The sequence below is a fragment of the Heterobasidion irregulare genome, assembly GCF_000320585.1.
Source record: "Heterobasidion irregulare TC 32-1 unplaced genomic scaffold scaffold_06, whole genome shotgun sequence".
NCBI classification, from domain to species: Eukaryota; Fungi; Basidiomycota; class Agaricomycetes; order Russulales; family Bondarzewiaceae; genus Heterobasidion; species Heterobasidion irregulare.
Window position 1 is genome coordinate 672078 of NW_009258202.1, and position 23192 is coordinate 695269.

Here is a 23192-nt window from a genome sequence, read left to right on the forward strand (position 1 = left end):
GCCTGTATCAAGTCACATTCTGAGTCTTCTTATGGGAACATATGGCAGCTTTTCAGGACACCTATGAAGCGCACTTCGGCGCCGAACCGTCAATATTGACAGAGCTTTCCAGAGAATCTGTGGATAAACGAGCATGGACATCGTCCAATTCTTCACTCTCCAGGTTAGGCACCGTGATTGAATCCTTCCCTGCTGGGACTTCGAAGCCAGAGCTCTCTAAAGAATCGCCCGTGAGTTTGGAGGCTCTTGATCATTTGGCATGAAATACAAATAAATTATAAAGGTCTTAGAGCGACTTCGGATACCATTCAATCAGCAACAAGCAAGGCTTCCATCAGGTTTTTTTCCTGCTCACGCTCTCGGGTCTGTGTATTGAACTTCGTTGTCGTCACAGATCTTGTGGAGCTTCAAAACAACATACTCTCTGTTCTCCCCACATACCGTGATCTTTACTATGGACAGACGTCGCTTGAAACTGTCAACAGAGTCAGAGAAGCCACCTCTCTTCACGTCCTAAGTCATGTCACGAAGTAAGGGCCATCAAATCACCATCTAACCCTTTGCTCACACTATCCCTAGAAAACGGCGACGAGTGCTCAAAAACAACGAACGCCTAGCGCATGCCTCAAAAAATTCCACAACCCTTCCTGAAAATGTCCAGGATCAAGGGTTCACTCGACCGTCTGTTCTCATTCTTCTCCCTTTCCGATCTTCCGCGCTCAGATGGTTGGAAGCCATCATGACCCACACTCCCGCGCCTAACTATCAAGTAGAGAATCTTGCTCGGTTCCGGAACGAGTTCGGCTTACCAGAAGGCTCAGTCGATAAACTAGCCACAGCTGAACCTGGGACATACCCGCGAGATCATGTCGAGACGTTCAAGGGGAACATGGATGACAGTTTCAGAGTAGGGATAAAGCTGACGAGGAAGAGCGTCAAATTATTCTCAGAGTTCTATGCCAGTGATATCATTTTAGCAAGCCCATTAGGACTGCGCTTGTCTATTGAAAAAAACAAGTATGTTCTTCTCTTTTCTGTTGAAGTCATCTCAATGCTGAGCGGCGTACCTGTGTCAGAAACGCAGACTTCCTGTCATCCATAGAGATCTTGATATTTGATCAGATGGATGTTGTCACCATGCAGAACTGGGAGCATGTCGAGGTTCGCTTTCTCACCGACCGAGACAAGACGAAGGCGCTTATTTGTGTGGCGAATAGTTTGTCTTGTCCCATATGAACAAACTACCAAAAGATTCGCACGATACCGATTTCTCACGAATCAAGCCTTGGTATCTCGATGGACAGTACGCATTTCCTTTGCGTAGCATTTAGCTACTGATACAAAAGATGTGTGGTACCAACAGCGCTGCCTATCTTCGCCAGAGCATCCTTTTCTCTACATATGAGACTCCGGAGACGCGCAGTTTGTTCAACCAATCTCTGAAAAATGTTGCGGGCAAGATGAGGACAGTCAGACATTGGTCTCCTGTGGAGGTGCCTGAGGATCTAGACCAGGTATAACCCATACTTAACAGCATATCGTCGAGTACTCATTCGTCTACGGCAGAAATTTGTCCAATTCGACTGTTCTAACATCAAAGATGAGCCAGATAAACGATTCACATACTTCATCACACAGGTGACGTTTATGATCTATATTCTTAAACACTCTATTAACGTGTCTCCTGATAGATACTTCCAACAATCTTAAAATCGGCAGTACAAAGTGCCAATACCGTGATCTTCATCCCGTCTTACTTTGACTTCATCCGTGTTCGGAACCACTTCCGCAAGAGCAGCATTTCGTTCACAGTGCTGTCAGAGTGCGTAAACTAATACGAACTGACGCATCTTCATTCGGATTGAGCTGTGGATCAAACTTGCATAGAGACTCGACGAATCAAGATATCTCGCGCGCGAGGCAGGCGTTTTTCACGGGCAAACGGCCGTTCCTGCTTGTGACCGAACGATTCCACTTTTATCGCAGGTATGTCAGCGCTATCAGTACTCTCCTCCTTGGACACTCAAAAACTCATCCGTGTCGGGGGCCGCAGATACAAAATCCGAGGTATTCGCAACCTCGTTTTCTTCGGCCCCCCGGATCACGCACAGTTCTATGCGGAATTTCTTTCTTACCCTTTCCTGGATGAGGACGTCGAGCCATCGGATGTTACATCTCGGGTTTTGTACTCGAAGTTTGATTGGTTCAGATTGGAGAGGATTGTTGGCACTAAAGGAGCTACTCAGCTGATCAGAAACGGAGTATAGGGTGTAATGCATGTGTGTACACAATGTATGGCGGACCTGAGACCCTGACTCGCGCGGCCAGATATTTCTGACACATAGCGCGGTTGAGAATACTGTAAAAGGGAACGAAGGCATACGGTCTGATGCTCGAGCACATCTCTAAGAACGCTCATCTCTGTCAAGAAGTGTTATCACAGACATAAACCTCGAGAACAGGAGAAACTGCCACACACCTACGTCTGCTATTCTGAACCCTGATGAATAGCCAATCGACCGCAGCTCGCACGCCGGTCCTGATTCCACAATCAGTCCATGAGTGATCACGGAAGCATAATTAGCCTACCCCTCAAGCGCAGAAACGCCCATGACATCAAGACTGGCGATCCTTTCTCTCCGCTGTTCCAATTCGTTTTCTTCACCATACCTCCGCCTGGCACTCTCCATTTTCCGCTGATGCCAGTCTTCGTAGTCATTCCGGATCTCCTCTACTGAAAGGCTTTGAGGGCTGTCCTGTTTGTTAGCGAGGAGTAGAAGAGGCACGCCGAGAATCTGAGGTGATGACAGGACGCTTTCTTAGGGTCCTTTGTATCGTCAGCGGCTTGATGACCAGACGGGAGGAGGCAAGCAACCATACATACCGAATACCTCCCAGCCTTCACTGAGTCGTTCGCGGTCGTCCGCGTCAATCACATAGACGACGGCGTGACAGTCGTCATAGTATCTTGGCCAAATGGAGCGAATGCCTCTTTGTCCACCAAGATCCCAGAACTGCAGGATAGTAGAAGGAAGCGTAATCCTGCCCGCTACGGGGGTTGGCTGTGAGCATGGTCTATTTTTGCGGATGGGGCGACGAACTGTTCTGGCCGACAGTAGGGGCTATTTTGTCAGGAGAAAGACCTGGAGTGTCGTTATAGAACGTCTTGATTTTCTCTAGCAGAGTCTGTAGTACCGGGAGTTATTGGACTTTCCAACGGTTCATGACGAAGTTCAACTCACGGTCTTTCCGGCACCATCCAACCCTACAATAATCACCGAAAACTCTTCCTTTCTTATCAGCGCGTTCAGTGAGGTACGAGTGCCACGACTGAAGAACAACTACCTTGTAATATATTCATGTAGGCCTCTCAGGAGGTGGTACATGTCCGAGGTGAAGTCACCGAACGCCACCGGAGGTAAACAACTGGCCAAACTCGAAGCGGCGGATATAGTTCATTTAGAGCATCGACGCTCAACACATGGGCCTCTACTCCAAATACTATGCCTTCGGGCTCCCATCCTTTCTCGTCGTAATAATCGCATTATACCTCCTATTCACTGGTATGTGCCCTATGCGTGGCTGATAGACTTGCTCGTTCAATTCTGCTGTTACTGTCTTCCATCCGCAGACTCTGGGGAGGCATTCAATGTAGGACAGTTCCTCGAGGAGTCAAGTCCTTACGCGTGGGCATCTGTGGGGATTGGTCTTTGCATCGGGTTGAGTGTGTTGGGGGCCGGATGGTGCGCGTTCTACAGCTTGAAGCTCGGTGAGATGACGAGTTCACCATGTCTCTGCAGGGGAATCTTTGTGACCGGTGCATCCATTCTCGGCGGAGGCGTGAGGGCACCTCGGATACGTACCAAGAACTTGATTAGGTGCGTTCTTCTGTCCGTCAAATCACCCATCGCATAGCATATAGACATCCTGTCTGGCCTAGTGTCATTTTCTGCGAAGTCGTGGCCATATACGGAGTGGTAAGTACAGCAGAACATGTTAACCTCCCATCTCCCATCCTCAAAACTCACCCTTGCAGATTATGGGTATCGTGTACTCTTCGAAGCTGGAGTCCATCTCTGAGGAACTCCTCTACACCAAGGCGAACTATTTCACTGGTGCGTCCATCAATTCCCTCACTGTCATGTGTCCATCTACATCTTCACACCTTCTAGGTTATGCACTTTTTTGGGGAGGGCTGACCGTCGGCATGTGCAACCTCCTCTGTGGTGTCTCGGTCGGTATCACTGGCTCTACCGCCGCCCTCGCAGATGCCGCCGACCCTAATCTCTTCGTCAAAATCCTCATTGTCGAGGTGTTTGGCAGTATCCTGGGCTTGTTCGGACTCATCGGTGAGCTCTGGGTTGTCTCTGGCAGGCTTGAACGTCATTACTGAAGACCACTTGAATTTTTCAGTTGGTCTACTCATGGTTGGCAGAGCGAGCGAATTCGCGGCCGCAGCCAACGTTAACCCGTTACTGGCGTTACCACTTGTCTCTTAATTAGCTATCAGAGATGTTGGCCGTTCCTCGTTCTACTTGCACTACAAAGCTCATTCCTCGGCCACATTGCGACCTCAAAGTCAAGACTGACTGCGTGTGACCTACGTGCCCAGCCCAACAAACATAAATATCTGTTCGCCCGTGCATCAAAACCTACAGCCTAAGATCGTTTCATACACCTCAAGGTATACCGGTCCGAACTCATACACACATACAACTTCCAAATCTACCAAACTCTGGGAATATTTAGACCAGATAAATACCTTCCATTTACCTCCTCTTCACGCACCCTGAAGCAAGCTACTTCCGTTCGTGATCCTCGAATGGATTTTCCATGTACTCGAGATCTTCCGATTTGTCGTCGTCGAGGATGTGGCTTTGGGCGGCAGACTGGTCGGATGGACGAATCAAAGGGACAGGCCTTTTAGGCAGCAAGCCAACTTTGCCTTGAAAAAAATATGCGCAGACAAACAGACGTTAGCAATGCGGCGACGAAGTTGTTTCACGTAAGATAGCGAACTTGGATCTATGTTGACCGTAGGCGGGCCGGGATTTGGAGGCGGGGGAGTAGCCGTAGAACTTGAGGTTGCGGGGCTCGTGGCATTGCGTGAAGGTTCATTTGAGATAGTGGAGGAAACCACTACGAATGCGATTGTAAGCAAGCTAGATACGTTGAACGGGAGGATCTCGAACCTTGACTACTCGGGGAAATGCTGGAAGGCGTGGTCAGGTCATACCCTTGTGTAGCAGGATATGTAGCTCTGACAGGCCGAGGCTCTTCACGAGCAGGGGCATGATAACCTTGTTGAGAGTGACGGTCATACTCAGGTTGGGGAGTCGACGAAGACCCCCACGACGGCTGGGTACCAGCGGCACCTTGTCCGCTGCTATGAACGATCGTCAGAAACGGCGTGGGGTCAGACTGGGCGAAACCACGTACCGCTGTTGGTCGAACTCTTGCACCTTCGCCTTGACCTTCGACACGATAGACGAGAACGTGCGTTTCCCAGCTGTCCAGCACACGTGAGCGACTTCCTAACGAAGGTGCTCCTCAGACAGACGCACTTTCCGCGAACTTATTGAACTGCTCTTGCACTTCAGCCATAGTGTCCTTCTGCGGGCCAGTTTGAGGAACCCCCGTCCGGGAGTCATAGGGCGCGTTGGCGAACGGCTGGGATTGGGATTGGGATCGGGATTGGGCATTCGGGGATGGCTGCCACCGGGGTCTAGTCTGTTGCTGCTGCTGCTGCTGCTCCTCGAGCATCAACTGACGAGCGAATTCCTCGTCCAGCTCTGTCTGAGACCTCTGAAAGGAGCCAACGCATTCAGAGGTGCGCTCGTGTTGACGAGGGGATACTCACCGGTGCAGCTTGCTCCTGCGCGGATGGGACGTAGTCCGGGTCACTCATGCCCAGCAAGGCGTCCACCGCACGATCCTGGTTCCCACCGACGGACTCCAACACCGATTGCCTAGCGCGGCATCACGAGATGAGCGCACGCAAGTAAGCACAATCTCGCAGGAACGGCTCACAATAGCGCGGCGTCGAAATCTGGGAAGATCGCGTGCAGCGCAGCCAACTGTGGCTCGGCGAACTCATCTTCGGGGGGGTGAGAGGGAGGGGTCGTCTATACGTGTCACGATGATCAAGAAAGAAGACGTCGCTTGTGGCAGGCGGGAACATACTACGTTCGCGGCAGCTGATGTCTCGTTTCTAGGATGTTCTGATGAGTGGGTGGTGGCTGCGGTCGACGTCGGCTCGCTGTGCAAGCTCTCTTCCGAATGAGACGCCTCGTCTGGAACACCAGTCATCGAATGTCAGAGAGGATTGAGGCCGTGAGTGTTGTAGCGGAAAGAGATGGCTGCAGACGGTGCACAGCTGCAGCGCTTCGGCTTCAATCATCGCCAGCGGCGTTTGCCGGGAGCCGGCTCAGAGCACTTGTTCGACAACACAGCAAGCACACGTACGCGTACCTACTACACGGCGGAATAGAGATAGTTCACCGCCTGGCCTTCTGCTTTTTTCTGCTGTGTTCACCGTTCTCGTCCGCCGTCCGTTTTTTGTTCGACCTCCCGCTCCTTGCGGCCCCCAATTTCGCCTGCACCTTCCCCATCGCGTTCTGCAGGATACGCTTTTCTCCCAACCGAACGATCACCGAGTGCCTCTTGTTCAAGGAGAGTTGGGAGACTCCACGTTCGGATAGCAGGATCTCGTCCTCCTTTGGGATGGCATGGATACTCGGACAGGTAGTTTTACTCGCAGACGACGCACCTCCGAGGTCGTGGGGTATTCGGCTATGCGTTTCTGCAGCACGTCCGCGGCGACGGTTAGCACTCTTTCGTCCACCTTCGCCTTCGGCAGCTTCCTCTTAGATTTGGCTTCAATCCACTCGGGAGCTTCCATCAAGAGCAGGCGCGCGAACGAGATGAGTTCGTCGGGGACGTCGTAGCTCGTGTCTATGATAAACAAGCTACAGCGCCGTCAGTTGAGTCATCAAGGTCGACGCAAGTGGACTATTTCCTTACTCTTCGCCTCCTTCCTCCAACCACCAGTCCACTCGTTCGGTCGGAGAGCGGTCAGCGCCGGCTGCGTACAGTTGAGATACGCTTTGGACAAGAAGGTCTGCGCGGAGCTCGACGATGTCTGCTGGGTTTCCTTGGATGCCTCCTGGTAGAGGTATTAGATCGATGTGCCCGTAGCAGCGCAGCAGGTGTGAGTTGGGAGGGTCGCCATATGTGTTCCACTTTGCGCAAAAGTGAATTCAGAGGATATATGAAATGAACACACAGCAAAGAGCCTACGATCTGCTCGCCTTCCGCGATAGCTTTCGTAGTCACCATACGGAGCTCATGCTTCTCATAAAACAGCTTAGCCTAACAAAACAGCTTGAACAAGCCGACTTGATAGAGATGCGGAAAGACGAACGTTTTCGCTCCCGTATCGAGCGTTGAGCATATCTGCCATCGGAACCATAGCTACGTCGGAAGAGTCTGCATCCTCACCCTCGTCATCAGAGTCATCGTCGTCCACCAATGAGGTTTCCTGGGCCTCTTCGAACTGCTCTGGATCGGGTTTTTGTGCCGAGGGGTCCTCGTCGACGTCCATGTCCGTCGAGTGTTGTTCTTTTGAGTCCTCGTCGTCTTCTCCGTCCCACTTCTCCACGTTGAAGCTGCGGGAGAGGATCCGACTCCCCATGAGGTGATAATTCTTGAGCGAATAATACCGGCTCGGCGGCTGATGACCGAAGATATCTGGCCTGCCCTACCATACGATGAGTAGAAATTTCAATTCACGACACCGAGGGCAAGAATCACCTCTAGAACGGGAACGACTTTTTCACGGTAATCCTTCTCAGCTGCGTCCTTCCCTATTTTTTCTACGCACGGCAGATGAGATCGCATCGCGCAGCACAAGCTCAACGCGACAGACCTACCACAGACGTCCCTTTCAGCTCCAGCAGATCTTCCTCACTCCAGAACATCGGCGTATCGAAGGACGCGGGCAGAGAAGCTGCCATCGCCGGCGCTCCGCTCGTACTTCAATTATACTATGGTTCGCGAGGCAGATGCACATACCTAGATAGTCGGACCACTTTGAAAGGCTTCCTTGGGCCTCTTCCCACATCATGCAGAGGATCAGGCCGGCCCATCCCCTGTGGAGGTCGGTTTTCTGCCATTCGGTTTGCCCTAGGAGCGTCGGGAGCGCAGATGTGCGCGTCGAGAGCGTGAGATCTCGCGGTATCGAGAACAGAACATGTCCCTCCTGTGGTGTATTTCATCAGAGACTGGTAGTAGCGGGGAACATCGGCGAGAATCAAGGAAAGTGCTCACCGATAGAGAGCGAAGCGCGACGGCCCCTTGACCGTACCCTTCGAACTCGCGCAGGCCGAGCGCAGATGTGTCGCATATTCCCCCATGCGCTGCGAACCAGGAGAACGGAGCCTTCGAGTCCATCCTTCAGAGAACGAGCGTCGCTCGGTATCTGTGCTTAGAGTTTTCGGTCAAGGATCCCTCTCAATGCGGCAGAAGGTTTGGGAGCGTGACTTGCTCAGAGCGCGACGGTCGGACGGCGGACGCGCGGAGCGGCTCAGCGGGGATGGAACGTGGCACCCGGCCGTGACGAGATGTGACTCCGGTGTGGGTCCACGGCGTTGTCTGCCGGCCAGGAACAGTGACGCACGTCCTCGCGAAGGAGCAGCTCAGGGCAGCTACCTACTCCACACCGCCTCACATATTTTTGGCAACGATACGTTATTGGCTCTGCACCTGATACCAGCATTAATTTGATGCGCTGATGATCAGTACATACAGAGTCATACAGAGTTACATGCTAATACTAAGCCCAGGTGACAGTGGGATTCACTAATACTTGGACATTTATTGATTCGCTGGACATTCATATCATCGCTGTAGTGCAGTTATGATACCCAAGGCGAATCACGATCGTGGATGTGATCAGACGTGATCTTGTGAGTCTCGGCCTTAGGCACGAGCTTGACAGGCCCGTGCGAGGTTGTGCGAGCCGTAACCATGCCACAATCGATCGAAGTGCACCGGGGCATATTGGGAGACCTGACCGGAGGGAACAAACGCGCGCTAGAAGACGCCCGAGCGAGGAACGCGCAGGATGCATATATTCGCGCGCAAACTCCAATCGTACTCGTGAGTGCCAGATCCGCTCGCGCGCGTGTTGTCCGCCGAGCCCCTGCGCGCGATCGCCAAACACGTACGGGCTTATTTGCAAATGGAGCGGTTTCGGTAGTTGGGAGGCGCATGTGCATGTGGTGTGAGAGCTTGCGAGGCGGCCAAGTGTCTGTGTTGTGCAGTCACGGGCCGCAGGCTGCGATAGCCCGCAACGGGATACAGCCAAGCCATGTAGAAGGGTCGTGATATATGGATGCTGACGGTATCGAGATCATCAACGGTATCGCGCGCACGCACGCACAGCAACGCCGGTACATTTCGAGACATGCTGTCTCCGGAAAAGAAAAGAGGGGGGACGGTGTACTTACTTATTGAGAGGAGGCTTGCAAGGGAGGAAGAGGTGGAGTAATAGCGCTCGCAGCAGGCACGGAAATGATCGAAGCGGGGATGTAAGCCATGACGAAGAAGGCCGAGATGGGCACGTTTGAGGGTGGACCGAGTCGTCGAGTGAACAGGATTCGTTGCGGCCTCATGTTCGAAATGGTGTAAGATGGGAATAGGACGGGCGCCCGGTTTGCGATGTCGGATGCTATTGGGGACCGCACATACGCCGAGAGCAGACAGGAGAGGATGGGGAGGAGGAGGGATGGGAGGGGGTGGGAGGTGCGGGGTGGGAGGGGGAAGGGTGCCGAAAGAGGATAGCGACGATGTGCGCAGCCGGGTTGGGAGGATGGTGCGGAGAGAAATAAAGGCGTCAACAAATGATCACAGTCAGTTTCGTCGGGACTATCATCCATCGCGTGACGGACGCGGACGAGTGACACGCTCAGATCCACCGTTGCTATCCCTTCCTCCTCCTCCTCCTCCTCCTTTTCCTCCTCCTCCTCCCTCTCCTCCTCCCTCTCCTCCTCCTGGCCAACATACACACGCCTCTCCCCTCTCTCCCACCCCCCTCTGCTATTTATCGTATTCTTGCCGCCGTCGACGCTGCATCACATCACTATCCGCACCCTCGGCAGCGCTCGCTCGCTCAACGCGTCTATACGAACACACCACAGCCCCCCGTCAACTCTCCTTCCCTCTCTCAACATATCCGTGCCCACACCCCTCCCCTGTGCATCCCATGTTGGCTGCTCTCCCCAGCTCATCCTACGGCGGTCCGGACGACCGCACCGCTATACTCCACGACCCGAACGCTGCTGCGGATAGCAAACTCTGTCCAGGATGCCAGACGACCGTGCTCGACGACAATGGCGGCGTGGTCATCGCGTTTGGGTACGTCCCCGCTCGCACGCGCTATCCCCCGTTTGTATCATTCCCCATACCGACCACTCGCTAACGTGTCCGCCCGCTCGGCCTTCTTTCCGCTCCAGCCAGTCTTTTTTTCACGTCGACTGCTTCAAGTGCGCCAAGTGCCATGACAAGGTCACCGCGGAAACCAACCTCCTCCTCCTCTCCGACGGCCAGCCAATATGCTCAAACTGCTCCTACAGCTGCAGCGTCTGCCATCAGCCCATCCTCGACGAGGCCATCATGACCGGCGACGACAGCTACCACGCACACTGTTTCATGTGCAAGTCCTGTCACAACCGCATCGACGAGCTCATGTTCGCAAAGACAAGTCATGGGATATATTGCATGAACTGCCATAGCGAGCGGGTCGCGAGGAGCGAGCGCCATGCCCAAAAACAGAGGGAGCTCAGGGGGCAGAGGGAACGCGAGCTAAAGGAGCGGCCGGGCACGAGCTCCTCTGCGTCCGCTTCCGGCTCCAGCAAGTCGAGGGAGCACGCAGCGAGAGAGCATGCCAAAGGGAACGGGGTACGTCGCGCGCCCAGCCGCCTGCCGCGCTAGTTCCTTTTGGCTAACACTAGCCCCTTCAGGCTGGTTCCCCAGCGTCCGCTTGGACGCCTTCTTCCGCACACCCCTCGACATCGGCGGCGGTCCCGCCGCCTTCCTCCCAGAATACCCATGCCCATACGGCCCCCGGCAGGGCCGCCACATTACCGCTCTCCACCCCCCCGAACCCGTCCTCTCCGGGTCTCCCGGTCAGGCGCCAATCCGTACAGTCCACGAACAGCGATCATCAGAAGAACGGGGTCGTCTCTTCCCCCACCCCCGTGCCTGAAACCGATTCTCGCTCCGGACGCAACACGCCTTCGTCTTATCCGCCCTCCGTCGCGGTTACTATACCACCTCTCGAGGGCCGGAATGGTCATTCATCCTCGCTCCCTCCTTCATCCCCGACTATCGTCAGCCCATCCCAAGATGTGGATTCAGATATGGCATTATCTCTCGACTATTATCTCCGGTCATCGGAAGAAGCTTTTAGCTCCTCGAACAGCAACTTATTAGCTCTCCCGGGCAGTCTGAACTCGTTGCAGCGACGGAAAAGCTACGATGACGGCGTGCGGCCATTGGGCCAGCTCGCACAGAAGCCTACAGTGATGAACGGGGACGGCGGAGTCCCGGGGCTCCATGTCCCCAGCAAGGGCCTCTCCAGTCGCTCAAAGCGGCAGTCTATCAACCCCGGCATGCCATTCAAACTAGATCTCTCCAACGTCTCGTCGGCCCAATCGCAAAGCACGCACGATTCAGCGTCGTACGGCAGATCTTCACCTGTCAGCGGACGCGGCTCGCCTCACCTGTCGTCGCCCCTACGTGAGCGCCCCGCTAACGAGCGTGGTGCCTTGTACCAGAACCTCCCCCCCGTACGACCGCGCGCCGAGTCGTCGAGCGCGTACCTACCTGAACATCCTAAACCTAAATCATCTCCTCTCAATCATCTAGAGTCGGACGACATCCCCCCGCGGAGCCATAGCCTGACCGCCACTGTCCCCCCGAACGAGCGCACGCCAGACCGAGCCTCCCCTGGCCTTGGCTTGCCCAGCAGTATCCGACCGCAGAGGTCGTTCGACGAGCGCACGATACGGCCAAGCATGGCCCTCCCAGATCGGCGCGCGGTTTCTAATTCCCTTAGCATAGATGTCGAGAAGTCCCGCAGCGGATCGGGCAATAGATCTCACCCGACGTCGCCCGCGCATAGAGTCGACGTTCCACAGAACATCGAGAGTGGTACCGACACAGAGGCCGAAGGCGATAACAAACCCAGTGCGGAGGCGAGCGACGACGACGAGCCACCCGTCCCCCCGCCAAAGGAGACCAAGCCGCGCTCGCGCCCCGATCGCTTACACTTCGAGTCTCAGCAACCCGACGACGTCGAAGAGGGCGCCTCGCGCTCGAGCAGCGCCGACACGTCGGACGGGGAGTCCTCGCCCGTCCAGCGGATCTCCCACTCGACGTTCATCGCCCCCGCGCTGCCGCCGATTCGCTTCTCCATGGGCGGCGGCGACTTTGCGGACCTGCTGCAGTCCGTGACCGGCCAGTCGTCGCTCAAGTCGCTCGACCGCCTCGCGCAGCTGAGCGAGGACACGATCGCGCGCCTCGACCGCATGGACACGCCGCCGCTCGCCAAGACGCCGCCGCCGACGGCCGCGTCCGAGGGCGCGTGGCAGACGACGCCAGCGAGCGACTCAACGTTCACGCAGGCGACGGCGCAGTCCGCGCTGTCGGACGACGCGTCCGAGATCACCGTCGAGGCGTCCTCCGCGCCGAGCAGCAACTTCCACACCGAGTCCAGCAGCGACGGCCACCGCGAGTCCGTGTCCTCGAGCTCGTCGCTGGCCCCGGACGAGCCGCTGCCCGCGTCCAAAGCGGGCGAACGCGAGCCCGAGTCGATCTCGCGGCAGACGAGCTCGGGCAGCAGCGTGTCGGCCGCGCGGCGGCCGCTAAACACCGTCCCGGCGCTGCATGGCCGCTCGTCCTCCGATCTCGATCGCGACGCGCGTGGCGCCGCCGCCGCCGCCGCCTCGTCGTTGGCGCGGCACAGGCGGCTCGACTCGAACACCTCGCTAAACATGGATGCGAGCGTGGGCTACGAGGCGAACGCGGCGCGGATCACGGTGACCGCGCCGGGCTCGACGGTGGCGCGGCCGCTCAAGCACGACGCGTCGGACCTGGTGACGCGCCGGCTGCAGGAGGCGCTTCACGAGGCGTCGAAGCGTGGCGCGATGCATGTCAACCTCGACAAGGAGTTCGTGCAGGCGATCCTCATGGTCGTCGAGCAGCGCAAGGTCGAGAACGCGGAGATGAAAGGCAAGCTGGACGGGATGAAGGTTAGGCCACGTTTCTTTCGCTTCACTCCACTCCGCCCCTTTCTTTCTTTCTTGCTTTCTTTTTGTTCCCCTTCCCCCCGCTGCTGCTGCTTGCTTCTCGGCGTGAGTGGCGATATGAGGCTGACGTTTTGCATACAGCGGGCGAGCCAGCAATACATCGACGGGCTGACGGTCGCGCAGGGCGAGTACGACAGGGAGCTGCGCCTGCGCCGGGACGCGGAGGCAGAGGTGACGCGGCTGAGAGTGCTGCTTGCTGGCCAGGCCGCGCGCATCATCGCGATGTCGAACGAGAACCGCAAGGGCGAGCTGCACAAGCAGATCACCCAGGAGCTCAGCGACAGCCTCACCGGCCTCGAACGCGACGTCTCGAAGCTCAGGGTCGAGCGCGACGTGACGCTTGCAGAGATGGACGAGCTGGCGTCTTCCAGGAGGTGAGGCAGCCTGGGCGACGCATCTTGCTTTGTTGGTTAACCGGACGCTTTGTGTTGCAGCGCTTCGAGCCTGGGCGACACCGGGGATCCTCCCGCCAACCTTAGTCGCTCGCTTACCATGCGCCTGGACAAGCTGAAAACGCAGTACCAGCGCGAGCTGATTCCGCTCACCGACGAGCGGGGCGCCCTTCTTCGGGAAGTGGCCGAACTCAAGGCCGCCCGGGATGTATTCTTGGAAGAGACCACCATGCTCAATGCTCGCAACGAAGAGCTGGCCCAGTTGAATGCCTTGTATGCGCGGCGGAACGAGTCTTCGATGCCGGACAACACCGAACAGGACACCTCGCGCGAGAAGAAGAGCGGCTCGTTTGACAGGCAAAGGCCTCCGATGGGTACCATTGAGCCTTCCAACACCGTGCTGACGACAAATTCCCTCGGGACGGACGAGAGCGCGGATTCGAGCGTATACATCAAGGTGTCAAAGACGGACGCCGAGGCGCCACCGACTCTGCGGGGCAAGCTTCGGTGGCCAGGGAGACTCATCAAGGAGACGACGCCTTCCTCGGCCGTTGCAGTCCCCGAAGTCGAAAAGCCCATGGGTGCCAAGCACGTCTTCCAGCAGATCAGTCTACTGCGGTTCACGCGATGCGATTACTGCGGCGACAAGCTGTGGGGATCCCAAGTGCGCTGTTCAGGTAAGCCGGCGTGGTGCTTACGTGAAGTGCATTCTTCGGATGTGCTGATGCGCTTGTCCGTCAGCTTGCAGCTACTCGGTCCATCCTCGCTGCCTGAACCATGTCGTGTCGGCTTGCACGCCACAGGCCCCTCGCCGGGACGAGTCGGCGTCGGCCGCTCCATTGCGTACGTTCAATTTCATAAACGAAGCACCATTTCTCATGGCTTCGTGCGATAGCCCCATCTATGTTTGGGCGTGATCTCATCGAGCAGGTACGGGCGGATTCGAAGGGCGCCGACCGAATGGTACCGGTCATCGTCGAGAAGTGCATCGATGCCGTCGAGAACTCAGGTACGCTGATCCACACCTCCCGTGCGCCATTGATCCCCTACATCTGACCCGGTCGGCGACGCCATTTCAGCGCTGGAATACGAGGGCATCTATCGCAAGACCGGAGGGTCCGGACAATCGAAGATTATCACCCAATTGTTCGAGCGGGGCGACTACGCCTCCTTCGACCTTCGGGACCAGGACAAGTTCAACGACATCTGCAGCATCACCTCCGTCCTCAAGACGTATTTCCGATCGCTGCCTAATCCACTTATGACATACGCATTGCACGACGAGTTTATGCACGCTTCGACCACTCGGGAACCCGCCGCAAAGAGCGCTAAGTATGCTGATCTGGTTTCGCAACTCCCCACGGAACACTACTACACCGTCCGCTTGCTCATGCTACATCTCCACCGGTGGGTGTTGTTCACGCTGTCTCATATATGGCGACATTGATCATCTTGCCGTATGAAGGGTCTATGAACGTAGTGACGTGAACCTGATGACTGCGCGCAACCTGGGCGTTGTATTTGGGCGTGAGTGTCTTGCGCCTGTCCATAGCTTACATGCTCCATGCTTAATATATGCCATAGCAACCCTCATGCGCTCGCGCGACCCCGCCGCCGAATTTAGCGACATGGCAGGCAAAGCGCTGTCTGTCGAGTGGCTTGTGCTGAAGGCTCCAGAGATCTTCCCTCCACTGCCGAACGAACAACACTAATCTTGAATTCCCTCATACATATGTTGTATTCATTGCTATCACCCCACTCCATACGCCCCTCCCCACCCCTCTTCTGTGTTGATGCGCACGCAAGGACGGACAGCATTTTGCTCCCGCTCGAGTTGATAGATGGTTCCTTCCGCATTTCATCCTTCGTTCCACACGCGCCTCACCCACCGCGTTTCCAAGCACATACCCATCGGGCTCGCTGCCGTCGACGATCTCTTGGATTTTCACCTCTTCCATCTGGGTCCTTTTATTCTTTGTCCTTTAGTGGGTGCACAGGCGTTCATTAATTCATTGATATCTATATTTTTCTATCTTCCCCTCGGCGCACGCCCGCCGCTCATGTTTGTTATCCCACACATCTTTTGTCATCATATCCCGCGACAGCGCCCATTCACTCTTTCCTTTTCGCTTTCTCGCTCCTCTGTGTTCGCATTTGTTACCTGCCTTTGTGGATATGTATCTTATTACTCTGGATTATTGCGCCAATGGAATAACCATGATACTTTATATTGTCACGTTCTTGACATTCTTCGGGATTTTGCAGTTCACTAGGCGAATTCACATGCCCACACTGCGATCAGCTCTAACGCCACTTCTTCGGACACGTCTCTCCATCCTTCACCCTTCTCCTTTTCAAAGGTACTGTCCGACACGATATCAAACCGATTGCCCGCCCATACTCCGCGGTGAAAATTGTCTTTCTTTTGTTGGTAACACATGGAACAAGAGCCGTCGGATGACCAGATGGTGCGCAGGACCACGGCCTCGCTCAATCCAACGCGTCGCAACTCGGACGTGACCTTGGTTCCGGGGTGTTCTTCAGAATAACGAGCCTTGAATTCTTGCAGCGTCTTGCTGTGCACGTACTCACGGCGAGACAGATTGCGAAGGATCCGGCACTCCTCTCCACGCGCGGGAGGGACGCGCACCCCGAATACGTGCTGCGCGAACTCAGGCGTTGTGAGATCTTTGAACAGCGAACGAGATTCGTTCGGCTTGCGCCAGTCGGGTTGTAAGCTGGACAATTGGTCTTCGATGATTGAGGTGGTCAAGGACTCGACGGTTTCCCCCAAGAGGCGGTACAAAACGCTTCCTGGGCTCTCCGGGTCATCGTCCTCGTCCTCGTCCTCGCCCTCGTCCTCGTCCTCGCCCCCGCCCTTGTCCTCGTTGTCTTCTTCGTTGTCTTCCTCGTTGTTTTTCTCTTTGTCTTCCTCTTTGTCGTTCTCATTGTCATCCTCGTTGTCGTGCGGGTCGTCGTGCGCATTATCGTCCGACTCCAAGCGGCGAGCTTTCCACCTGTCGAGTTTAGCCTTCTCCGCGTCCGTGAGCTCGAGGGTGTCCGGGATGTCGAAAGGGTCGCAGTTGTCGCCGAGACAGATGATACGATCACCGCCCCAATAGGCCATGGAAAGGAAGCGGGAGGCGATGTGCTTTCGGCCGATCTGCCAATGCCGGCGACAAGTCAAGGAAAACATGATAACATCGAAGTAGTCATGAATGTGATCGTTGATGCAATGAATAAGCTCGGCGGAGAGCAGGGAGAAGTAAGCGGTGGGTGGTACTACTGGTACGGGCTTGATGAGTTCCGCGTTGGAGCAAGCAGGCTCATGATCGGCGATGCCTGGGACATTCTCAAGTTGCTTTCTGCGTTTGCGGGCACATTCAAAAGTCGCTAGTAGGGCAGCATCATAATCATCATCATGTGTTGACTGGCGCTTCTTGACTGGTTTGACTTCTTCAAGCTGAGAGGCAACCATCGACAACAACATGATTAGACAGAAAAGTCTGAGCAAAGTTTGGAAGTCCTCACATCTTCCAAATCGGCGAGCCACATTATGTTGCGGTTAAGGTACCGCCGTTCCAATTGCGACGGAACCCCTGCCATAAAGCCCTCACCAAATTTGTCGAGGGAAATGGCCTGGTGCTTATCGAGGTTCCAAACCTCGAAATACTGACCCATTGGTAGGAGTTAAAGAAAGGGAGAGAAAGACGAAGGCTACTAGCAAAAAGACTCAGATATTTAAACCAGTCGACGGTGCTCGCCTATGTTGCCGAAAGAAGTCGCGGAACCTTGTTTCGAAGGAGAATATGTGAGTCATGATTGGCGAGGATGACTCGTATCGACTCCAAGAAGCCGCGCACCGACCGCTACCGAACAGGAATCACCATTTGTTTCATCATTCACAAACTATGCAAAAGAAACGTGCGGAGAAGACAAGCAACGTAAGAAGTAACAAGGTTATAAGTCCATAGAGTTCCAGCAAACACTGTCCCATGTGGTCAAAAAGAGATAAACGAGTGTATCGTACAAGCACAGATACGAGGCAATCAAAGACACAGATGCAGACTAAGATTATGATGAGGGGAATACGCCCAAAGAAAATTTGCCTTTACGTTGCATCACGATTGCGCGGAGGCCGCGGCGCAGGGTTCTCTGGTCTAAGCGAGCAGTACAAGAAATGGCGGCGTGGGCCCGCAACACCCGCGACTGCGGCGACGCGTGCGCCGAGGGGAGCTGTGTCAGTGCCGCTCCCACGCACGCCAAGAGTGAACATCCGGTCAAAGACTGTCACGGGAGCGGAGGACCACAATCAGCTCCACGACCTGGCGAGAAACAAGAGACGCACGTGTTGCTATGAATGCCTTGGCTGTTGACTGGCATGCTAAGTGGGAGAGTGCGAGGGGTGGACTGATGCCTTCAAGGGTGCGCAAGTACCGGAAAACCATAGAGGGTTGACATGGTCCAAAGCGGAAGACAGCTTGGTAGGCCTGACGCCATTTCTCTTCGAGGAGGCGCGCGCAGGACGCGGGGTCCGAGCAAGAAGAGCACTGGTGAATGTGAGCGCGGAGAGAAAAAGAAAAGTCAGTAGCAGAACGCACGCATTCGTATTCTTTGGCGATCTGGATCAGGCCGAGCTTCAATACTCGCTCAAGGAACCAGGTACGACTTTAGGGAAGGACGCCAGCCAATGAACAGCATATATCAAGCTGAATGGAATGGGCTCATACCGGCGCTCAAGTCTGAGGAGCGTTTCGCTGCTAAGCGTGCTCAACTCGTGTTCTGACCATCCGCCTGGGTTGTCGAGTACAAAGCGGGAGCTCTCGCGGTACAGTTCTTCCTCTTCAAAGAGCTCTGCGATGCGCATGGCCTTGATAGGTCGCCCCGCAGCGTGCGTGAGCAAGAAGTTGAGACACTTCCGCTGAAGGGACGGGACGCAGAGTTTGTGTGCAATGTTCATGAGACCCTCAACGTTGTTCCATGTGATAGTGCATTCCATGCTATCATAAAGTTGATTAGTATGTCTCGAAAGCTCAGCTCAAAAGAAGCATCGTTGTTCTTACCCAGGATACACGAAATGGAGGAAGTCATGGAAGGTGCTCGCCTATTGTCGAAATTGAGGCCGAAGTGATACACAATGCTAACAATAACAGCACAGACCTTCTCTTCTTTGAGAACGATTACAGCGTCGGGGCCGTTCACCTTCTGACGGCGTCGAACGGCGGCCTCCGTAGCACCCTTCTTCCAAGAGAGGCGGACAGTTTGTCCATTTTTCGCTCTCGCCCTACCCTTCTCATTCGCTTTAGGAGGCTCCGGAGGGACAAACTCCGTAGGCCTCGGGCTGCCGCCTTGCAGCTTATCCAAACTCTCTTTTCTCGCTGTTTCCTTCTCCTCTGGCTGTACTTCGACCACAACTTTCGTTGCGCTCGCTCTGTTACCACGCTCTTTCATCGTTCCAGGGTTCTTCTTCGGTTCGGCACTCATCTCAACGTTAGGGCGCTCGTCGTCTTGAGTTATAAGTATCGCCTGGGACGAATCGCTCGCCTCCGCATCGCTCGATTCGCCAAGGTCAATGTCCAATTCCTCCGGATCGATGTCGGGGTCCATGGGCGCAAAGGTCATCTCTGTGGGTGCATCAGAGCGTCGCTTGTCGCCCAGAACGATGGGAGGCTGAGAGATGGTAATGACGGAAGACATGGATGCCGGGCGTCCAGTTTCTGCCCAGTCTCCGCTCAGTGCGGCCTGGAAGAATGGGGACGCAAAGTAAAGCACTTCTTTGTGTGCCCTGTGCCATGGTTGCCCGTGTCAACAGTGGCTTTGGAAGAGCCGTGGCATTCACGAGACTCGGAGACATACCAGAACGTCGTGCTCTCTACGACGATCTTGACCGTCCCTGGAAATTCATGGCGCTTGGTAAACGTCTTATCAACGTCTATGGGATCCTCGGAATCGTCAATGCTAAGTTCGGAAATGAGGTCGTCCGTATCGCATCCTTCGAGAAACCATGGCGGAGAGCCTGTGGACCTGAATATGCCTGCTGCAGCTGCGTGCGTCTCTGTGGGGGAGCTGAGGGAGGCAGAGGGGTTGTGGGTGCCTCGAGAACTTCTGGCGATTAGGATGTGAGACGGGTTGGTCATCATCGCACTCGATGGCTCCAATCGAGCTGTCCCGGTCGGTGTTGCCGTTGCAGAGGAGACCTCGCACGGCAACGACGCAGCTGGCGGTGGCATACGCTGCACTGGTTTTAGTATATGCTTTCTGTTTACTTCACATGGCGCTATAGTGTAGTGGTTATCACTCAGGATTCTGATTCAAATTTCCTGGAACCCAGGTTCGAGCCCTGGTAGCGCCTTTGGGAAGATCTCGAGAGACTTTTTGACTTGCTTGCCCTTGGATTTTCTTTGTGCGAATGGTTCATGTACTACACAAGCTTTGAGATGTCTGGATTGTATATGTACTTAGCCGTTAGGAAACGGGTGTATCTTATATCCGTTACATCTGATTTGGGCGGTTGTAGCAACAAAACGGACGCTAGCTAGCGGCACCCACGATCAACAGACCGGACCAGCATCCAACAAAGCCTGCAGGTTCGCCGCTATAATTTCCCAAAAAGATATTCGCCCCACGCTCATCATGGTTGCGCCATCTGACCGGCACGTCCTGCTTGTCTCGCTCTGTTCTCGGCGTAGCAGCTTCCACCGTGCACAGCTCCGGACCCTCACTCGGCCGCGTGCGGGCGAAGCTCAGTCGTAAAGCGACGTGACAGACAACGATCCTCAATAACGGCGACCCACATTGTAATTTTCCATCGCCCACTTTCGGGATGCAATCTGACCATTATGTCTTGTCATTGAAAGAGTCTCGCCTTAAAGATACGAGCAGTTCCTTCAGGGCTAGATTCCGATGGACATCGTGCTGTCTATCGGTTATAGCACGAAATTTACGGGTGTGGCCCATATGTCATAGTTGCTTAGACCTGAAGGCTTTCGGACTACAGTGTAGCTGGATAAGATACATTGGACTGAGCGTTGATGAGGTGTGCTCGAGAAAAACCGATCCGCGTCCAAGGCATCGCACGAGAAGGCTATCACTGTGTGGGTTGTTCGTGAGAGCTCCAAGATATAAAATGGCAGGTCATGATCATAGCAAGGCTGCACGAACGATCATGTCAAAATTTCTTTTTCGACTTCTTGACCGCAACCTCTCCCTCCTCAGCTTGCTTCTCCTTTTCTCTCCGTTTTCGCTTTCTCTCTTCCTTTCTCTCCGCTTTCTCCCTGGCTTCGCGCTCCTTTTGCGCCTTTTTCTCTGCCTCGTCGCTGAGCCGGCCGAGCTGTGCGAAAGCGTCGATTGCCCCGCCTTCTTCTTCTTCTCCGCTTGCATCGTTTTCGTTTTCTTCGGCTTGAGGAGATGGTGATCGCACTGTTTGAGGTTCCTCGTGTGCAGCAGAGTGAGAAATATGGGCAGGAGAGAAGGGATCTGGCTGGATAGAGCCGAGAACGGAAAGCATTTGGTTCGCGATCGTGAGGCTGGAATTGGAGGTCTGTGAGTACCTCCATAAGCGGACTCAGAGGCTCTGCGATGCGTACCCAACAACTGTGAACTCCAGGCGTCCCTCCTCACCACCCAGTCGATCACCAGTGACTTTGTGAATCCACCTTCCGCCTCGTTCCACATCTTCCGAGGGGCGTGCGTCTCCTGGATCTTCTCCATCCTGGGCATCCACTGCCTCTACTCCTATACCAAATTCTGGGTCATTCTCGGCCGGCCCATGTTCAAACTCCCACTCGTCAGTTTGGATATGGTGTCGAGGTATAGATACATTGAACGTCCGATGCACGAGCAGCGATATGTGGTCAGGGGAACAGAGATTGATTTTTCCGGCTACCGTTAAATGCGAGCATGAGAACATGAACTGCATGCACGAAGTCGCCGAAGTGGGATACGCACATAGCTTCATCCCCAGCTCTGGCCGCCATATCGTCGCCTCGAACCCAACGTTGCATACCGCGAATGGGCTGTCGGCCTGTATCCGCCCGACCTTGTCGAGAAACTGCAGATTCGAGTGCGCAAGTACGACGCCGCGCAGGGCTGGGATATATCTGCACAGGCGTTACGCGACGCGTGCGTGGAGCCTGAATGTTCGCTCCTCATTCGCTCGGGAGGGTATGCGCGGAATTGGACGCACCGCATGATCATCGAGTCGAGCATTTCTTCTGCGCCCTCGCGCGGCTTGCTCGCGAACACGGGGGAGAGGGCAAGCACCACAGAGGCCTTGACGGCGCAAAACTCGCCCTCGGGGCCCTCGTGCGCGTCCGCCTTAGCCTTTCCCTTGCCTTTGGATCGCTCTTTTTTCTCCTTTTTATCTTTGTGTCTCTTCTCGGTGCCGTCCTCGCGACGGGCTTTTTTGGACGTGCTGCCGACGGCCGTGGGGTCGGGAACGTCTTTTCGTTTAGGGGCGTGTGCTGTTGTGTGCTGGGACATAGTGACGGTTTTGTTTGGGATGTATAGGTATTATCTTGTGAAGTGCCGATGCCAATCCCGCGGTGTGCTTTGGGAGTGCTTGTGCAAGTGAATTCGGAGGAAATTTTGGCCTTTCTCACGCACCCGACCGCGGCTTCAGTACCACATCTTCGTCGCTCCTTACACCCGCAGGGCCTCTGCCATGGTATGCACTTCTCACAGCATTCGTTGTATGGCGTCTGACGAGATGTTCTCCGCGTAGTCAGCCCCAAAAATCATCATCCAGATCCTCATCACTGGCACGCAGATATTCGGCAAGGCCCTGTTCGAGGCGGGGAAACAGGCCGTCAAAAGTACGCTCTGCATGTTCTCGTCTCGCTCGTTCTAAACTGCGGTCTTGGCCTACTCCTGCTTCGGCGCAGACGCGAAGCACCGGCCAGATGGGTCAATCGGTGGCGACGTGGCGGGCGTCGGCAACGCCAAGTCGGGCTCGCTGACGGATCGTCTTACGCGGGACCACAGGATGACGCTCGACGAGGCGCATCTCATTCTGAACGTCAAGCGAACCGAGGCCATGGAGCAAATCATGCGCGTGCGTTCCATTATTCTTGACAAAACTCTCGCTCTTCGCGCACGGTGATTCACGACCGGCGTTCGCACAGAATTACGAGCATCTCTACAAGGCGAATTCCCCGCCCGCGGCGCCACCAAAATCGACACCCGGTACACGAGGAGCTGCACCATCATCGTATTCGCACTACATCCAGTCGAAGGTCGTCCGCGCGCGCGAGCGAATCGAGGCCGAGCTCAAAGTCGCAGAGGAGCCCCCCACCACGCCGCCACCGCCATCCGAGCCCGGGCCCAGCGCCGGCGCGCAATCGTCCAGTTGACCACCAGGTTCACTGAATGGACGCTAGAGGTGGGTGTAGGTTGGCGTGGTCTGGTTGGACGGGTGCTGCGCTCGCATTAT

At 55.2% G+C, this 23192-nt stretch overlaps 11 protein-coding genes across 11 annotated transcripts; 4 read left to right on the forward strand and 7 right to left on the reverse strand.

The window, feature by feature from the left end:
• Positions 1-41: 41 nt before the first annotated feature.
• HETIRDRAFT_434572 (uncharacterized protein) lies at positions 42-2267 on the forward strand (the record flags this gene model as incomplete). The annotated part of the gene is made up of 11 exons (XM_009548925.1): positions 42-230; positions 284-338; positions 395-530; positions 580-1017; positions 1077-1161; positions 1218-1303; positions 1364-1514; positions 1567-1638; positions 1692-1822; positions 1888-1986; positions 2054-2267. The coding sequence occupies 11 exons, from the start codon at positions 42-44 to the stop codon at positions 2265-2267; spliced, it is 1656 nt and encodes a 551-aa protein (XP_009547220.1).
• Positions 2268-2405: 138 nt separating this feature from the next.
• On the reverse strand, positions 2406-3386 carry HETIRDRAFT_169233 (uncharacterized protein; the record flags this gene model as incomplete). Its single annotated transcript, XM_009548926.1, has 7 exons — positions 2406-2421; positions 2480-2539; positions 2590-2818; positions 2885-3049; positions 3102-3186; positions 3243-3294; positions 3346-3386. The coding sequence occupies 7 exons, from the start codon at positions 3384-3386 to the stop codon at positions 2406-2408; spliced, it is 648 nt and encodes a 215-aa protein (XP_009547221.1).
• Positions 3387-3481: 95 nt separating this feature from the next.
• On the forward strand, positions 3482-4348 carry HETIRDRAFT_16509 (vacuolar H+-ATPase V0 sector, subunit C; the record flags this gene model as incomplete). Its single annotated transcript, XM_009548584.1, has 6 exons — positions 3482-3563; positions 3632-3743; positions 3801-3878; positions 3941-3977; positions 4037-4115; positions 4173-4348. Coding segments are annotated over 6 exons (564 nt in total), but the record flags the coding sequence as incomplete, so codon positions are not given.
• A 259-nt stretch (positions 4349-4607) lies between these two features.
• On the reverse strand, positions 4608-6353 carry HETIRDRAFT_440348 (uncharacterized protein). The gene is made up of 8 exons (XM_009548927.1): positions 6184-6353; positions 6031-6125; positions 5861-5969; positions 5565-5805; positions 5440-5509; positions 5193-5386; positions 5020-5139; positions 4608-4945 (listed from the first exon to the last, which is right to left on the reverse strand). Exons 1-8 carry the CDS (start codon positions 6307-6309, stop codon positions 4800-4802), a joined length of 1101 nt encoding a protein of 366 aa, XP_009547222.1. The 5' UTR covers positions 6310-6353; the 3' UTR covers positions 4608-4799.
• An 89-nt stretch (positions 6354-6442) lies between these two features.
• HETIRDRAFT_385021 (uncharacterized protein) lies at positions 6443-8497 on the reverse strand. The gene is made up of 9 exons (XM_009548928.1): positions 8329-8497; positions 8074-8260; positions 7928-8008; positions 7813-7874; positions 7424-7759; positions 7300-7371; positions 7024-7241; positions 6770-6968; positions 6443-6716 (listed from the first exon to the last, which is right to left on the reverse strand). The coding sequence occupies exons 1-9, from the start codon at positions 8449-8451 to the stop codon at positions 6498-6500; spliced, it is 1497 nt and encodes a 498-aa protein (XP_009547223.1). The 5' UTR covers positions 8452-8497; the 3' UTR covers positions 6443-6497.
• A 1012-nt stretch (positions 8498-9509) lies between these two features.
• HETIRDRAFT_452069 (uncharacterized protein) lies at positions 9510-10232 on the reverse strand (the record flags this gene model as incomplete). The annotated part of the gene is made up of 2 exons (XM_009548929.1): positions 9510-10128; positions 10195-10232. The coding sequence occupies 2 exons, from the start codon at positions 10230-10232 to the stop codon at positions 9510-9512; spliced, it is 657 nt and encodes a 218-aa protein (XP_009547224.1).
• Positions 10233-13055: 2823 nt separating this feature from the next.
• On the forward strand, positions 13056-15474 carry HETIRDRAFT_46540 (uncharacterized protein; the record flags this gene model as incomplete). Its single annotated transcript, XM_009548655.1, has 8 exons — positions 13056-13313; positions 13452-13732; positions 13805-14439; positions 14504-14605; positions 14658-14771; positions 14842-15169; positions 15228-15289; positions 15347-15474. The coding sequence occupies 8 exons, from the start codon at positions 13056-13058 to the stop codon at positions 15472-15474; spliced, it is 1908 nt and encodes a 635-aa protein (XP_009546950.1).
• Positions 15475-16031: 557 nt separating this feature from the next.
• HETIRDRAFT_409918 (uncharacterized protein) lies at positions 16032-16664 on the reverse strand (the record flags this gene model as incomplete). Its single annotated transcript, XM_009548930.1, has 1 exon — positions 16032-16664. A coding segment is annotated over one exon (633 nt), but the record flags the coding sequence as incomplete, so codon positions are not given.
• Positions 16665-17633: 969 nt separating this feature from the next.
• On the reverse strand, positions 17634-19902 carry HETIRDRAFT_33355 (uncharacterized protein; the record flags this gene model as incomplete). The annotated part of the gene is made up of 9 exons (XM_009548601.1): positions 17634-17983; positions 18026-18049; positions 18111-18312; positions 18364-18430; positions 18493-18762; positions 18826-18866; positions 18923-19000; positions 19172-19547; positions 19619-19902. 9 exons carry the CDS (start codon positions 19900-19902, stop codon positions 17874-17876), a joined length of 1452 nt encoding a protein of 483 aa, XP_009546896.1. The 3' UTR covers positions 17634-17873.
• A 1037-nt stretch (positions 19903-20939) lies between these two features.
• Positions 20940-22093, reverse strand: HETIRDRAFT_240301 (uncharacterized protein; the record flags this gene model as incomplete). Its single annotated transcript, XM_009548931.1, has 4 exons — positions 20940-21288; positions 21349-21643; positions 21710-21861; positions 21948-22093. Coding segments are annotated over 4 exons (942 nt in total), but the record flags the coding sequence as incomplete, so codon positions are not given.
• A 391-nt stretch (positions 22094-22484) lies between these two features.
• Positions 22485-23112, forward strand: HETIRDRAFT_44729 (mitochondrial import inner membrane translocase; the record flags this gene model as incomplete). Its single annotated transcript, XM_009548613.1, has 3 exons — positions 22485-22575; positions 22645-22814; positions 22885-23112. Coding segments are annotated over 3 exons (489 nt in total), but the record flags the coding sequence as incomplete, so codon positions are not given.
• Positions 23113-23192: the final 80 nt, after the last annotated feature.

What these genes read in the sequence shown, in the direction of transcription:
- HETIRDRAFT_440348 (XM_009548927.1), bottom strand. Translation starts at nt 6,309, where the DNA reads ATGACTGGTGTTCCAGACGAGGCGTCTCATTCGGAAGAGAGCTTGCAC. An exon ending in CAAGAGTTCGACCAACAGCG is followed by an intron (nt 5,387 to 5,439) that starts GTACGTGGTTTC and finishes GATCGTTCATAG; the next exon opens with CAGCGGACAAGGTGCCGCTG. An exon ending in TACGGTCAACATAGATCCAA is followed by an intron (nt 4,946 to 5,019) that starts GTTCGCTATCTT and finishes ATTTTTTTCAAG; the next exon opens with GCAAAGTTGGCTTGCTGCCT.
- HETIRDRAFT_385021 (XM_009548928.1), bottom strand. Translation starts at nt 8,451, where the DNA reads ATGGACTCGAAGGCTCCGTTCTCCTGGTTCGCAGCGCATGGGGGAATA. An exon ending in CTCGATACGGGAGCGAAAAC is followed by an intron (nt 7,372 to 7,423) that starts GTTCGTCTTTCC and finishes CTGTTTTGTTAG; the next exon opens with GCTAAGCTGTTTTATGAGAA. An exon ending in TCGCGGAAGGCGAGCAGATC is followed by an intron (nt 7,242 to 7,299) that starts GTAGGCTCTTTG and finishes TTTTGCGCAAAG; the next exon opens with TGGAACACATATGGCGACCC.